Source organism: Tympanuchus pallidicinctus, unplaced genomic scaffold, assembly GCF_026119805.1.
Source record: "Tympanuchus pallidicinctus isolate F22 unplaced genomic scaffold, pur_lepc_1.0 scaffold13, whole genome shotgun sequence".
NCBI lineage: Eukaryota > Metazoa > Chordata > Aves > Galliformes > Phasianidae > Tympanuchus > Tympanuchus pallidicinctus.
This window is the reverse complement of record NW_026294648.1, coordinates 7,158,566-7,174,548: the sequence shown is the minus strand read 5'-3', so window position 1 is coordinate 7,174,548 and position 15,983 is coordinate 7,158,566. Positions and strand designations below refer to the sequence as shown.

Genomic DNA, 15,983 nt, shown 5'->3' with positions numbered 1-15,983 from the left:
CCATCTCATATTATACAAACCACCCAAATTCAGAAATGGAAAATGCAACTCAATAAAGCCATAGGATAAAAGTTCGTCGGTTTGTTTGTGTTTGTTTAGCTTTTGTAATCAGCCCTATAATCTGCTTTATAACACTTACTTCTAAATGCAGGGACATACCAATGCCATTTCTGATGTTCTGGTGAACCCCTCTGGCCAGTGAAACCTCTCCATAGCATGCAAGTTAGCTTTCCATCAAATCAGATATTCAGATCAGAATCCACCCTCCTTCTTTGCTACATTACAGCCAAACTAAGCTGAGTAGGGTACAAAAGGTTGGGATTACAATACTCTTCAAAATACAGATATAGGAAAATATATACAGGAAAGAGAGGGTTATCCCTGCATACGTGTCAGAAGAGTTACCACAGTGTTTGGCAATTCACTGAAAAAAACGTTTAATATAAATGTCTGCATATCTTTTTACAGAGGCTAAGGTTTCCAACAGAAAGAAATCAAATATCAAGACCAAAAAGGACATGGAGAAAAAGAGAAGATCAAAAAAAATCAAGATGTATTTTTCCAGACATTATCTTGTATGTTGATGTTATATAGTAAAGTGGCAAAACTGGATCAGCAATAGGAAGGAGCATTATCCTCACCTTACGACACAGAACAACAGTTTTTCTACAAAAGACTATTGATTTGTTTTTATGAAACAGGGCAGTAGGTTTTATTCACCAGAACAAGTAGTGGACTCTCAATACCATACATATACAGTGCTGTGTACACTTTGCAGATGTAACAACTGATTTTGGAGAGAATACTGACTCTTTCCTCCTCAGAAGAGAGCGCTGTGTTTACAGAGGACTGGGTGTACAGATAGACTGATCTCTGCAAAGACACCTGTTACTGACAGATATTCTTGACAGAAACTATGAAAAGCAACTTAAATCCAAATCTTTTTATATTTTGTAGTTGTTCAAAAGCCTGTGAGGATGTTTAGTTTTACGTGAATTGTATCAACATTATTATTTATCTATTTCAGAAGTAAAAAAAAAAAGCACATCTGAGGATACAGTTCAGCCTGTAGGTAAAATTCAAGCAATACAAATGAAAAAATGTTGAACTAACAAAGCAAAATGCAGCTTTCTGAAATAATACCAACTCAGGTTTCTTGAGATTCTGAAAGAAAGAGTTTCCTGCTTAGTTCTCACAGCATGTGCCAGAAGAGTAAAACAATGCCATAAGTTGTAAAGTACTTTCTTGAAGCAGTGCAGAACACAGAGAAGGTTCTCTTCCATGTCAGTAGATACGTACTAGTTTAAAGCATCAAAAGGTATTTGTCATCATCGCTGTTTTTTTCCTAATCAACATGAATAGATACTGTTTTACTTTCTCTTCATGAAGCACATTATCTCATGAAAACAGAAGGGCTGCAGCTAGTGCTTGGGCCAATGACAAAATGCTACTTCTTCATTTGGTTGATTTATTGATACACCTGCATTCGGGAGGGGTACAGGAAGTACAGAAATGCTTCCAAGGATGCACCTTCAACAGACTGGAAGGAAAAGAAATGTAAGTCAGGTTCCACTAAAAAGATAAATAGTCTTTCTTTGCAACCATTTCAACACAGTCTGAACTTGAGGGCTACCAAACAACTGCATCAATCATTTACCGTGGGTGCTACAAAACGATTGAGGAATTAAATATTCTAGTTTTGTTTGTTTGTTTTTTAAGGTTTATATAGATCATGCTGCAGGATTTAAAGAATTTAAAATCCCATTGCATTGGACAGCTACAGTCACAGGCCATCTGGACTTCCAAAACATAGTTTGATTAATAGTTTTGTTGTTTTGCTTTGTTTTCCTGGTACAGAAGAATTAAGCCATTCAGTGACAATACAACTACCAGTACCTTCCCTAGGTGTGCTGAGCTGATTAGATTTGGCCATGCTGAGTGACAGCTATCATATGCATGAATTGCAACTGAACAAGCTCACTTACACAAAGACAGCCTGCGCCAATCTCCTATGCCCAATGTTTTTAAGATACCTGTCAACAAGTTTGCCATGGTCCTCCAAAAGCTCACAGGAAACAATACGTGTATGAGTACAAGACTTACTGAAGTACACAGTAGGAAAATAGTAACAAAGAATTGAGAATAGAAGTAATGATACTAACAGATAAATATATTTTAGCAACTACAGTTCATTATCTTGTGAATCCAGCCTAAGGAAACCATTCTGTCACACAAAGAAATGACAGTGTTGTCAGGTGGGCAGAATGATTCTCCACTCTTGAGAGCCAGGAGGAACCTGTAAGCTTAGGTGTTAAAGTGCAAAAGGCACTCAAAGAAAAAATACACTTCTGAACAATGAAAAAAACCTCATTATACTTTGCACCTGTTTAAGAAAAAATATTTAACAAATCGGTTTGTTAATAAAGGTGCAATTAAGTACTACACAATTAAAGAAATAGGAATGAAAACAGAAAATTCTCACTAAGAGAAAAGGTTAAAGTCTCTCATTAAAAACAAACAAACAAACAAAAAACCACTCTCCCCTCACTCATGGATATAGACAATCTCCTAGGGAATTTGTTACTTATTAACATAGGATTGTTCCTGAAATTTAGGAAAGGGTTTTTCATTTTCTTTCTTGTTTTCTTTTTCTTTTTTCTCTGTGTGTGTGTGTGCTAAAAAGTTAGTATTTGTTCTCAGATTTCCAAGAAAAGGTGCTTCTTACTGTGAACAAACACAGCAATGAGAATAGAAAACCTTTAGGGAAAACCACTGCTCATTTCAATATCACAAACAAAACACAAGCATGGAGAAAGTGACAAATTTTGCATTCTCTCAATATTCTCTTTCTGTTAACATTGTAAGCTAGAATAAACTTCAATCACTGCAGCCAGCAGCCAGCTCATGAATAGGCTTACTAACATCAACAAGACTATTGGTATGAACAAATGCTCAAAATGACTATGAGACTTCTTGTATGCCCTTTGTAATGTTAAAAGCAGTAGGAATACCATAGCTTGCAAGTGCTCTCCCACATAGAGTAAGAGCTGAAGGCAAGAGGAATGCTCATGTGAGAAAGTGTGGAAGAGCTATAGATAAAGGCTGAATTAGTCCATTGCTGCCAGTTAAAACTATTAGAGCATGTTCTAACAAAAAACTACCAGGCTAGCAGATTCCAGGCTTCACCTAACTAAAACCTAATGCCTGAAGTTAGATTCTGATGTGTACTACTCAAGTAAAGCATTACTTCTACAGTTTAATAGTTATTCGTTAACTGCAATTCTACTTGAAGAACATGAGATTTCAACCTACATTCAAAAAGTATGGAACCACGACGGTAACATATAAAGGTTCTGTGAGAAAGGAAGCACCAGAACTAGCAGCAAGGTGGGGTTGCCTGCATGGTCAGCCCTTCATTTGAATGCAAATGCAATTTTGGGGCAGGCAGTTATCTGTGACATCAGGCAGGACCTTAGTAAACTGTTACCACCAGCACCTGGTAAAGCCATTGTTAATCATGTGTAGTAAAGGGACATGAGGGCTAGCATGAGTCATTTATAGAGCCGGTCAGAGCTAGAAAAGAGAGAGAAAGAAAGAGGAGGGGAAGAGATCAAACAAACAGTGTGAGGAGCAGGATGTCCCAGCAAGACAAAGCCAGGCTGTGAGCACCATGTACGTGAGTTACCTTTTGGATAAAGAGACCAGCATGTATCCAGGACCCGCAAGGTGCAGCAACAACAACCTGCCAGTGCAGAACTTTGTGCCCGCTCCCCCCTACTCAGACTACATGGGGTACCACCACGTGCCAGCTCCAGACGGCCACGGACAGCCCGCGGGAGCCTGGGGACCCCACTACGGCCCCCAGAGGGAGGACTGGAACGCTTACGGCCCGTGCCCGGGGCCCTCCGGCACGGCTGCTGCCGCGCAGCTCAGCGCCTCGTCTCCTGGGCAGGGCTCCTACAGCCCAGCTGAGTACAGCTCCCTGCATCCCGCCGCAGCCGGGGGGTTACCTCCTGCAGGTACCGGTGGCACACAGCAGGGCTCCCCCACCAGCCAAAGGCACAGCTCTTACGAATGGATGAGGAAAACGGTGCAATCCACTTCCACAGGTATGGGGGCAGCGAGGCTATGCTGAGATTTCCCTTTTTTGGGTGGTTGGTTTTGGTTTCTGTTGTTTTGTTGTATTTTTTTTGCCAGGTTCCATACGTTTTAACAGCAAGACGATTTGAACAAGACTCTTGCTAGCAGTGAAATATTGGTTCAATTTTTGGATGCTGTCTTTGATCAGCTGATGATTCCTTATATACCTTCCTTGACATCCATAGCTGAAGCCAATAAAAAGCAATGGCCTTTGACAGCTTTTTCACTTGAGATACGTTTTTTAAAAGTTACATCAAATAATTGCTTTTAGCAGGAGTCCAATAGATTTAAGTATGTCTGCAGAAAGAAATCATGATGAAAGCATCAAATTTCTCCACCATCTATGCCTTGCTTATTTTCCTTAATTTTCAGTATAGACATGAATAGTTCAAGTAAAACATATATAGTGTTGGGGTTGGAAATCTCTTTGTATTAGATATAGCCCCCATAAATCTAAGAACAGTAAAATGAAATATATCTAGAATCAAATGCTTGAAGGACAGGAACAACAAGGAAAGACTTGCCACTCTTCATAGCAGTAACTCAAAATACACAGGAATATAAAGATCTCTGGTAGCAAAATAAGTTAATGCTATGACAGGTTGATCTCCAATAGGAATGGATGATTAAAATAAAATGCTGCAGTCATGTTTAACAAGTAAAAATAAGAAGTCTGAGGAAACGATTCTCTTTGGTCATAGGAAGTAAAGCAAAAAAAAAAAAAAGTACAACTATTAAACACCAAAAACATCTCTGTTCCTTGTATCAACAGAAAACTAATGAAACAAGGAAGGGGGGAAGGAAAGGCTGAGGGGCGCTGCCTGAAAGGAGCAGGGACAGTCTTCTATAGAAGTGTGTGATCCGCCAAGGTTCTGAGCAGTTCTGACACGCACCAACACCAGTAGGAGTTCAGGACGCTCCGTACCTCCCCCAGAGATGCACACAGTATCTCAGTGTCTCAACTTATGGAGGTTCCCTTCCTTCCAGGCCTTCCTCCCTTCCCAGTTTGGTTCCCACACACCTGTAAATGTGGTTTTCAAAGCCAGTATTGAATTAAACTCTGAAGGGAAAACAGTTATTTCAACATATATTCTACATAAACAAAAGCAACTAAGCCTAAAAATTATCTTTGCCAAAATAATGCACCTATTTTGCACAGACACAGAGTCATACCTAGTCCTGCTCAATGCAACTTCAGCTCACAGAGAGTCCATGGATGATACTTGGACCAAGAATGTTCCTTACATTGGGGGAATAAGAACTTTGCAAATACAAAAGACAGAGGTTACTGAAGACTTTTTTATTTTAAAATATATCTCATAGCTGATCTTCACTGAATGCTACTCAAGAAGAGGGCCAGTCTTGCAAAAACTTCATGCTTTCTTTTGCGTAGTCCTTATGAATACAGTGAGAATTCTCACAGGCAGTATGATTTACAGCTGGCAACGTACTTGCTCAAAAACCACTACTATTTCTCTTTTCTTTACCTACCTGCCTCTTGCTCTTTTGGATTTAAATGGCAGCCTTACAGTTTCTGTCTTTTTTCACAACCATTAGGAATTTTAATAGAGATTTTGTAAAGGAAAGAAGAATTATGTATGTTGTTTATTGCCTCTTTTTAGTCCCTGTGAAAAAGATATGAACTATTGTTCCTGAAGATAGGAAAAATAAGGCTTAGACTTACCTGAAGGCACTGAAGTAAATTATAGAAATGAAAAGTATTATTTGTTCATTATGTGTTGCAAAATAATACTTATCAATAATATGATTTCTCTATAGAAATGATGAATATTAAGGCAAGTAATTTTTGCAAGATGCTCTTAAATGTCTGCAAGAAATGCTACTCTAATTATATCCCTTTAGAATCAGGAGAGACTCCTTCCGTAGGCTGACTTACTTATATACCTCTTGGCAGCAGTCTGATTTGTAACAGCAACAGAAACAAGGCCTAGAAGCAATGACATTTCCATCTCCAGGGGTTTCATGGTTATCTTCTCTTGTTGTGGTGCTTCCTGGATTCATGACCTGACAGAGAAGGAAGAAAAACACTTGATTGAAATTTCTCCCACTGCCTCATACCCACATCTTCTCATATTGTTATTTATACAATTCATCTGGAACAGAAGAAGAAATGATTTCAAGTTAAATTTACTGTATGCAACTTAAAAAACAACACTGAATACAAAACCAGGACTTCACCTGGTATTAAGCAAGGTTCATGAAATACGCTTCTTAAAACGACCAAAAGAACTCAGTAGTTGATGCAAGACTGTTCTGATACAGTGGCACTGCAATGCATTGAACGACCTAATCAGGCTTTCATCCACCATCCTCCCTGGTGAAGGATGTATGAACGCTCCTTCTGCAGCTTTCAAACTGGAGGGAGTAGGACTTCCTCCATGTAGGCTCTAATGCCTGCTCACTGCTTCCCTGAGGGTATTCAGGATACCGGAGAAAGCAAATGCATTCTGACTCAGACCACTTGAATAAAGGAGTATTTTGTATGGAGTATGTCTGAGTATTTTCATCCAAGAATACAAGTGGAAAAGACCCTTTCCTAACCCTTATACTGCGCCTATTTGCCTCAGTTGCTAAAACACCAAACAGAAAGGAAAAAGAAACCCACAGCTACTAGCAATAGCAACAGAGGTTAGAACCATGACAACTAGAGACGGCAATTCTAAGTACACAGAGCATAATTACAGGCAAATTCTTTGATGAAAAGCATAAGCCCGTCATCGAATAAACTACAAATCCCCTTATATTGATTTCTGTATTTTTATGGAAGCATGCAATCCCTTGCATAGGAGTAGCCTTTAGTTTTAGCCCATGGGAGAAAACAAAATACATCTGTGTAAACCTGTGCACAAAATCTAAAGTATGAAGAGGTAACTGCCAGGTAGTTTCAGCAGCAACGAGAATTAGGTTTCTTAAGTATATCTTAAAATCTGTACCTATCTAATTATTAAAAAAGGAGGGAGCAAGTACAGAAACGAAGGGAAAGTAACTGTAAGCAGAGATGACAAGTGCAGGAAACACTGTAGTCATTCAGTAAAACTTTGATGATTTTTTTGGTGGTGCTGACAGGTGCTGACAGTATCATTACCAAATGCTCTATAAATGTAGAGTATCTAGAAGAAGGAAGAAGTTGCATCAAATGTAAGAAAGAGAAGCAGCACTCTTAAGGAGTCATTCTTGCAAAATGCTGAATGCCTAAAGAACACCTGGAAAAAAAGTCCAGGTAATCACTTGCTTTTTAGTTTATACAGTCACTGGCAATGTGACTTTTCCTGACCCTGCCACTTAGAAAACTGCCTGCACTTTCTACAGCCTATATTCTTATGCCAAACAAAACCCCACAGAGCAGTCTGTCCAGTTGTCATTTAAAGGTAACAAAATTATTTTGTTTTGGATTCAGTTATCTTCTGTATTATGAAGATGAATTGTTTACACTAACCAAGGGCAGAATTGGCCAATGAGCATTATGACTCATATTTTTTTGCACTTTAATAATTGCACTTTAAATAGAAGTCAACAGAACAGAGGGGAAAATCCCCTAAGTCCAATGAAAGTTTCTGATTCTATGATGCTACTCTGTTCTTTTCACCATGAGTTACCTGAACATGTATAATAAGAAAAAATGATCAAGATCCAGCAGAAAATACAAATATGGGATTTCAGCATCACAAACCTCTATGCATCCAACTTGGCAATATTTCTTTCAGCTCATTGAAACTTGAGGCAGGAATGCAATTGCTACGCTGTGCAGGACAGCACCCTTGTAACTTCACAGAACTTCACGTGCAGCACAGTGTCCTTCTTCAAGACATTTATTCATTTAAATTTCTTTTGTTTCACAAATTCAATTAAATCGGTGATACTCCTTAGGGTGAGTTTGGACCTTTTGTTTCCTAAATTTTGAAGTGCATGAATATTGAGAAATCGCTCCCTCACCAAAAAAAAAAAGAAAAAAAAGAATCCACACCGCTGGGCCCTGATCTCCAGTGATCCTTTATTATTAACTCAAAAAACTAACTCTACTCCCTCTCTTAAAACTGAGCCACCATAAAGATGCAGATATGAACAGAATAAATCTTCAGGCCAGAAAACTATTCCACGTTTGAAGCTGACCTACTGCCTTTCAGCCATCACGTACAGACATCAACTCCCTCTGAACAGCACTAAGCTATGCAATTGAGGTGCTGATACTTGTAAGTAATCTGACACTATTCTGTACATCTCCTGTCTGAACGAGCTAGCTGATGGATTTTATGAATGATGTCTTGTCAATTCAGGTAGACGAAGGATATTCCTGGACAGTTAAGAGAGGATGCACTAAAGAAGGGGCCTGGGACCAGTTCTCATGCTAATTTATTTTACTTTGTAAACTAGTTGTGAGGTCTGACCGTGTTGGTTTGGTTTTGTTTTTTTTTCCTCCTTTCCTGGGCTACATTGTCTTTGGTTTTGAGGCCTATCTGTCATATTGAGGCAACAGACCCTCTCAACACTTCTCTTTGCTTTGATATGCAGCCTTGTCTCTTCCTTCTCCCTTTTTTCTTCAGGAGTTATATTGCCGGAAAGGGTGATGATTTTCACAGCAAATAAAGAGGCCTTCTCCTAGCTTTATTGTCTTCAGAAGAAATGCTCTGTGAATTTTATGACCAAGGGGAAAGCTGTTCCCTTCCCCCAACTCAGAACTTGGCCAGTCACAAAAATTGCTGAAGAGGGTGTGATAAGAGAGGATTGTTAAACTTTATCTCAAAGGAGTCTTCTAAGGCTGAAGTATCTTATTTTTCCCACTCTAAAGGCAGTCTTAAATAATCGCTACTTGCAAAATAGTTGCCAGTTTTGGCAAAACTTGCTGTTCTTAAATAGTTCAACTCAGAAGATCGACCCCCTCAACACAGAGGCAGTTTGCAAAGCTCTTTATTTTAATTCCACCCAGCTACTGATAATCTCCCCAACCACCTGCAGCTCCATGCTATGACAATACATTCCCAATAAAACTGATTCTAAGTCGTCGATTAAAGTGAGGATCATCCTTAATGAAAGGTTAACACTGTCAAAAGGTAAATGCTGGCCATTTCACTCATGTGAGTAAAATCTGCAGCACTAAAGGATTGGATTAAAGTATTAACCTTTATCACCGAATCATTATATTTTGTCATTATCTACCAAAGAGATCTGACAAATGAGGAACATTCTTCTGCTCTGTTTCTGGGGTGATGTATCAGTTCTACCTCAGATTTTACGCAGGTAGTACTTCTTGAAATAAAATGCATCACTGTAATTGAGATGAGCAGAAGATCAGTAAGATTCACAACAGAGTGCCATATATTCTGTCATATATATCTGTTTAATAGGCTTTATTGCTATTAACTTTAGAACATAAATAAACAATCCACTCTGCCTTTGGAATGAAATGCCACGTGCAGAGCAACTCCAAGACAGCATCCAACAAAGGGAATGCAAAAGTCCTCGCAAACACTTGGACCTCATCAGGCCTCACCGAGAGCAAAACACAATATTGCTAGCAACAAGGGTTACCTCTGAAGATCTATCTCAGCAGATCTCTACAGCTCAGATAAGGGTTTAAATACCTAAAATCAGGAATAGAAAGCTATATCTTGAAATTTTCCATCTTGTTTTGGCAACAGAAGCACATCTGATGTTTGACTGTGACTTCTGAATGAGAACAGAGCTAAAGATAAGATCACCTTTCTCTTTTGTGTTCTCCATCTTAACAACACAAAGGAGACAACACTAAGGAAACATCTTAAATATGTCGGTCCCACAGAATGACCTCAAGTTCTTATTTGAAGCTGGAAAAAAAAAAAAAACAAAAAACAGGGCAGAGATCTAAAGTTAAAATATATCAAGTAAAGCATTAAAGCACCACAGGAGACCATATGTTAAACAAACAATTTACACTTCGAATGAATGAAAACAAATGTCATAGTGTTTCTGTGGACTGGGCTGAATAATTGCTGTTCTCCAAGACTAACATTTTCACCATAATATTGTAAAATTAGCAGCACTTTTCACTTGATTATCTGAGTAAACACACTTGGACTAATTCTGCTTTTCACTACAGTTCTACAGTGATAGAAATGCTACTGAGCTGAGAATGTCTGACCCAGCCAAGCAGACACAGCGTCCACAAGAAAATTAAAAGATTAGTTTGACAGAGTTGTTTTGGCTGCACGGAGGGAGCAGAAACACCATCATAGGCAACAAACAAAAATGTATGCATTCATTTTTCCTACCGAAATATTCCAAGTAAACACACTGATGATCTCCTAACAGTTGGAAAATATTCATATCACTGTAAACTCACTATTAGTGGCCAGTGCTTTCCCACAATCAAAGAGCAGAAGCTGAATGACCAAATTCTAATGTACACCTTGCAATGAAAGCTGGGAGGAATCCCAGAGAAAGCCAATCACATACAGTGAACCAAGCACTGCCTACAGTCAGAGGTACCTTGTTTACAGCACTGCAGTGACCAGGACTTCCAGTGCTAACCAACTGTGTCCAACATCTATACCAACAGCACGGAATGGGCCATCACCTTAAGAACTTTGTCATGCACGTAATATCTTAGTGAGCCAAAAATTGTTACAATTTGACAACAAGGTCAAATCCTGGAAGAGAATTTATTGCCATGCGGTGTACGCATTTAGATAACAAGTAGTAGGCAATGTTAACTTTAAACATATTCGGCTATCAAAACAATGAAACTATGCCTTTCTCCACTGGTGGGGAAAAACACATTGACCTGTGAAACCAAATCACGGATTGAAGGATAAAGTACTTCAAGATTCCACTACAGTTCTTTCTGTACATTGAATTCTGAGATTTGGAACTACTTCACAAGCTAGGGAAGCGGGAAGAAGGGACTGAGGAGCAACCAGACTTTGGTACCAGCAATCAGCCCCCAGCTGTTCTGTGCTGCAGAGAAGACTGGGTGCTCAGTGGTGACACATCATGGGGAGCTGGAGTTGCTCAGAGAAGGACATTTTGCCAATTCACTGATAGTCTATTTTGGTGCTCTCCATTTTGCTACTCTCATCACCAGTGCAAGTTTGAAGTCTATCTTTTTCTGAAGAGTAAGGCATGCAGACATTGTTTGACAGAAAGCGATCTGTAAGACAAAGATTAAAAAAGATGAAGCTACATCTGCAGTACAACCAGACTGCTACAGGCAGCAAGTCCCAGTATGCCTCCCATTTTATGTATGATCCCAGAGAATCTGACTCCAATCTGTTGTTCTTGCCCATTGGACAGGAAGGCACACAAAGCATAGTACCACACATAGCACAGATGACCAACTTCAAATGCGTTCTGTCCCAGACAATTTACAGACAAGACATAAACATTTGAACAAGTGTCCAGATGAAAACAGACAAGGAAGCACAAAACAAACCAACAAGTCACTATTTGCAGTCACTGTAACATTGTTTTTAGCCCCCAAACAATCTAATCTTTCCAAATTGCAGGAAGACCTCAGGGCAGGGCTCAGGGGCCATGATTTTAGGCAGCTGTTGACCTCCAATGTTTTGATTGCCTAAAATGAATATTAATAAGAGTGAAAAGGCTGGTGAGAAGGGAAGCATCAGCAGTCTTCCTCATTCTCAGCTGTGTTTAATGACTGCCAACATCTGTCCACACAGATGATCCTGTATGAAATCAATACATTCCTAGCTACTTGCATCTATGTTCACTTGCTCATGTCATTTGCTCTTACCTTTTTAAAGACCCAGTTACTGCTGAATCATGTCTGCTTCAGCTGGCTGTACCCATATCTGAAATGTTACAGCAGTGCTGCCAGAAAAGGAACCAGTGGTACAATTCTAGCATTGCTGAACATCCTTTGTTAAGTATTGCATTCCTTTCCTCTTTTTTTATTAACTGCCATTTGAAAATGTATCTCACTATTCCCTGAGGTGATCAAGGTGTGGTTAGATTGTGTTAGGCTTGAAGAAAAAATACAGCCACCAAATCGCAATAACAGCAACAGTATTGTATCGATATCTTTAGCAACGGGATCTGAAGTCCTTTGGAAGCTCTCAGTATTTTCTGTGCAGTAAAACACCTTTCATGATTCATCTCTGAATTAAGTAGTAGTCAATCAGCTTTAGAGAAGAAAAAAAAGCAACTCAACACTGGGCAGTAAGCCTCCATTAAACTGTGAAGAGAACCCAGGCTTTCTGGCTCCTCATTCTTAACAAGAACAACTTCTCTTTCCCAAATGATAACCCAAGGGTAATAAAGAATACAAGAATCAGTTTATCATCTATTTACTAAGGAGCAAATCCAAAAGCTGATGGTATTACCCTCTTGTGTTGTAAATTGATACGACTCCACTACAGTCAAGGAAGTTACTCTGGGTAAGTGCAGAGAACCAGGCTTAAAATACCCACAAACATTTGTCAAATGTAAAGTCTGATATCTTATGTTACTGAAGTTAAAAAAATTCTAGGTTGAAGCAATGTGTTCTTCTTTCAAAACAGGTAAAACAAGAACAAGAGAGAAGTACCGAGTGGTTTACACAGATCATCAGAGATTAGAATTAGAGAAGGAATTTCATTACAACAGATACATTACAATCAGGAGGAAGTCTGAACTTGCTGCAAACCTAAGACTTTCCGAGAGACAGGTAGAGTATGGATTGCCTGTTCAGAATTTCCTTTGCATTTATTACTGCTGAGGAGGAGATAACCTGTGGTCGAGAACACAGAAATGCTAATACCTCAGAACTAATGCGACTGAGTTCTCTTTGCGATTTAGGAACTCATACTATCCAGCTGAACGGCTCGATGGCTTTGTTTGCATTCTTTGTGAAATATCCCATCAGCACTAGTTCAGCTTGCACGATGGCAGCAGAGAGCTATGCAGCTGCACAGAAAAGACAAACTGAAGTCTGACATACAGTCTTGTTCTGAGAAAATATCAACCAAATCCTGCCAGGACTTTCTGCTGTTCGGCTGGGTCAGTATTACTAGGGAGAAGCTTTTGCAAATATTTTCAAGTCCTGGTTCCACTGAGGTCAGTGGGAAACCTTAAACAAGGTCATTCTTAGTAGTGGCATAGGTAGTGAACATAAGTGATGAATTCCAGTATGCTCAGGACACTGAAGATATTTAGGTCTTGGCTACCTTCTACCTTTTGTTTAAAATTCCCTACACACCTGCTAATCCTTTCTCTTTTCCCTATTTCCCTCCATTCCCTGCAAATTCCATTCCCTCTCCCACAACTTAAATCCATTCTTCTTGGCAAAAAGACATAAAGTACAATTTGCCCTGGAACGACTCGGTGCCACGTTCTTCAATCATGTAATTATTGTGCCTGTGCCACCTCCTGCTACAGCAAAGCAGGAGCCCAGGCTCTCAAGCACCTCAGCTGACTCATGCCAAGCAAGATAAAATGCCCATCTAGATCTCCAGTATACTGCTAACGTGGGCTGAGCATGTTCTGTCCCATTTTACTTGGGGGTTTCTTAACACAGTACACTGAAGTAAGCATCGATCTTAAAAGATTCATTGGAAGGACTCCACAAATAGATTATCTCAAGACAGAAGAACAAAGAACGACAAGTAAACAAGAAAGGGAAGAAGTAATATCTAATTCTTTCTTAAGTGACAAATGATGCACTTCTGATATAGACAGGATACAAAAATAAAGGAGATGGTGAGGACAAGAAAGAAGAGCTAAAATCACACTTTGGGATTACTTGCACAACTAAGCATAAAAAAATACTGCAAAAGGATAGCAACAGGTAAAGAACAAGTCCACATAAATACAGATCTGCAAGGTTAGACTAATAGCTTACTTGCATTTGATAACTGGTATACAACCTTTACATGCCTACTAAAATATCTCTCTGAATCTCTGCTGCAGGTCTCTACATCTAGTTTAATAATGAAAGAGAATAAACCCCTAAATTCAAAGCAGATATTGCCAAACACAGAGGGCAATTCTGAATCAGGTATTAGTTTGGATTTTAGATAGTTCCGTCTCTTCATATATTCTGTCAAATGATGGGAAAAAGCTAAATTACCAGTCAGAACGTAGGATATTTGAGACAGCTTTAGTAGAACATGAACATCATTGGCTACTGGAGTGATATTTCAGAAATTAAGACAACAAAATGAACTGCCACATGTTTGAGATGGCAGCCTGGCACTTAACAAACTTGGGTTCTACAAGCATTATGTGCATCTGGAATCTTCACATTCAGCTGGAAAATGGGTACAGTAATGGCTCAAGAATAAGTGCACTGAAACTGTCAGAGTCCTTGTGATGTCTTGAGGGACTTCACCACTAGATTCTTTTAATGGCCACAGATACTACCACTTTTTACAGTTTTTCCTTGTTTCTGACTGTCAGTTATTTCTCTGCCAAGCAGCTAAAAAGGAAAAGAAAACAAAGCAGTATTTCTCAGCAAACCACAGATTTTTCTTCGGGTTATTTAAAATAGTTGACAAAAAATCCCACATCAGGAATTCGTATCTAAAGACATTTCAGTTGCCACAGAATAGTCACCTTTTCACACCTGAACAAATTCTACTACATTTTCATTTGAATATTTTTAGCTTCACCTCACATCCTCACCTGTTCTGTCCCAATCAAAATCCATATATTCTTCAATAGTTCATCTTTTCTCAAAGATTGCATTTCTGTGACAGAGCAGTGACTAAGAAATAAAGTCATAAACCATGTGGGAAATAGCAGCAGATTTTGACTTCATCTACATGTGCAAGAAAAAGTGCTTAGCTACTAAAGCACCACTTCTGTAATACTCTGCAGTTAAACATACCTATAATAACACACTGGTGAATTTCTGCTCACATGTGTATTTCTGTTGGCTTACACATTGTAGCAAAAGAATTAATGTTCAGCATCCAAACAGGAAATCTTTTTTCCGTTCATAGGCCAATCATAGGCTCTGAGTTGCTCTGACTTACAACATATAGTTTTCAAAGTAAAGATACTTTCAAATTCTTTTGGCCACCACTGTGATGCATTAGGTTCTATCTGATCTTGTACAAAACAAAACAAAAAAAGAATCAAACTCATTTCATAAATACTTCCTAGGAATAAATCGTTTAAAAAAGCTGTTTATCAAACAAGATATTTTATTATCAGAGAGGAAGGATTATGTATTTGGAAAAAAATACATAACAGCAAGCAAAGAACTTAGCTGTCCTGTTTGCTACTGCCTTTCTCACTGGTCCTCATGCAGTTGATTTTCTCCTATGCCCCTTGACTACACACATAAAGAACCACATGCATTCTATTAACAACTGTAAAAAATTTCCTCTGCTCCTCTGCAGGTGAAAATCTGGTTCCAGAACCGCAGAGCCAAGGAAAGAAAATTAATGAAGAAGAAAATGACTCATTTTGATGGCAGCAATCTTGGCTCTATGCAGAGTGACTCTGGCTCAGTGAGCCCAATGCCAGCTCCTGACCAACAGACTCACTCCGAAATGCCCAGCTCTTTGTTCCCTCCTCCACCTCCTCCAGCTCCGCTTGCGATGAACGGCCTGCAGCACTCTGGGAACCTGCAGCAGGTGGTGGCCTCTCAGTAAGACTGGCTGAGGAGCTGCTGCTTATCGAACACTATGAAGTACCGGTACACAGAGCACTACAGTACGAAAGAGGACATCTGCAGCTGTTTTGCAGGGGTCCCCAGCATGACACAGTTCTGTGCACATAAGCTTCAAGTTCAATAAATCTAGAGTCACTTGCTGGGTCTGCAGGATAGCGCGAGTCCCCAGCGGCCCTGGAACTGCTGTGTGTCAGGAGTCCTAGCTGCAGAGAGCCTCACAAGAGAACACCAC

At 39.4% G+C, this 15,983-nt stretch overlaps 1 protein-coding gene across 1 annotated transcript; it reads left to right on the top strand.

Moving 5' to 3' along the window:
• Positions 1 to 3,555: 3,555 nt before the first annotated feature.
• On the top strand, positions 3,556 to 15,731 carry LOC128075755 (homeobox protein CDX-1-like). The gene is made up of 3 exons (XM_052672743.1): positions 3,556 to 4,109; positions 12,654 to 12,799; positions 15,477 to 15,731. The coding sequence occupies exons 1-3, from the start codon at positions 3,671 to 3,673 to the stop codon at positions 15,729 to 15,731; spliced, it is 840 nt and encodes a 279-aa protein (XP_052528703.1). The 5' UTR covers positions 3,556 to 3,670.
• The last annotated feature ends 252 nt before the right edge of the window (positions 15,732 to 15,983 follow it).

Excerpts from the sequence above, each read along its gene's own strand:
- LOC128075755 (XM_052672743.1), top strand. The coding sequence starts at position 3,671 with ATGTACGTGAGTTACCTTTTGGATAAAGAGACCAGCATGTATCCAGGA. Across the intron at positions 4,110-12,653 it reads GGTGCAATCCACTTCCACAG|GTAAAACAAGAACAAGAGAG; the intron begins GTATGGGGGCAG and ends CTTTCAAAACAG. Across the intron at positions 12,800-15,476 it reads TAAGACTTTCCGAGAGACAG|GTGAAAATCTGGTTCCAGAA; the intron begins GTAGAGTATGGA and ends GCTCCTCTGCAG.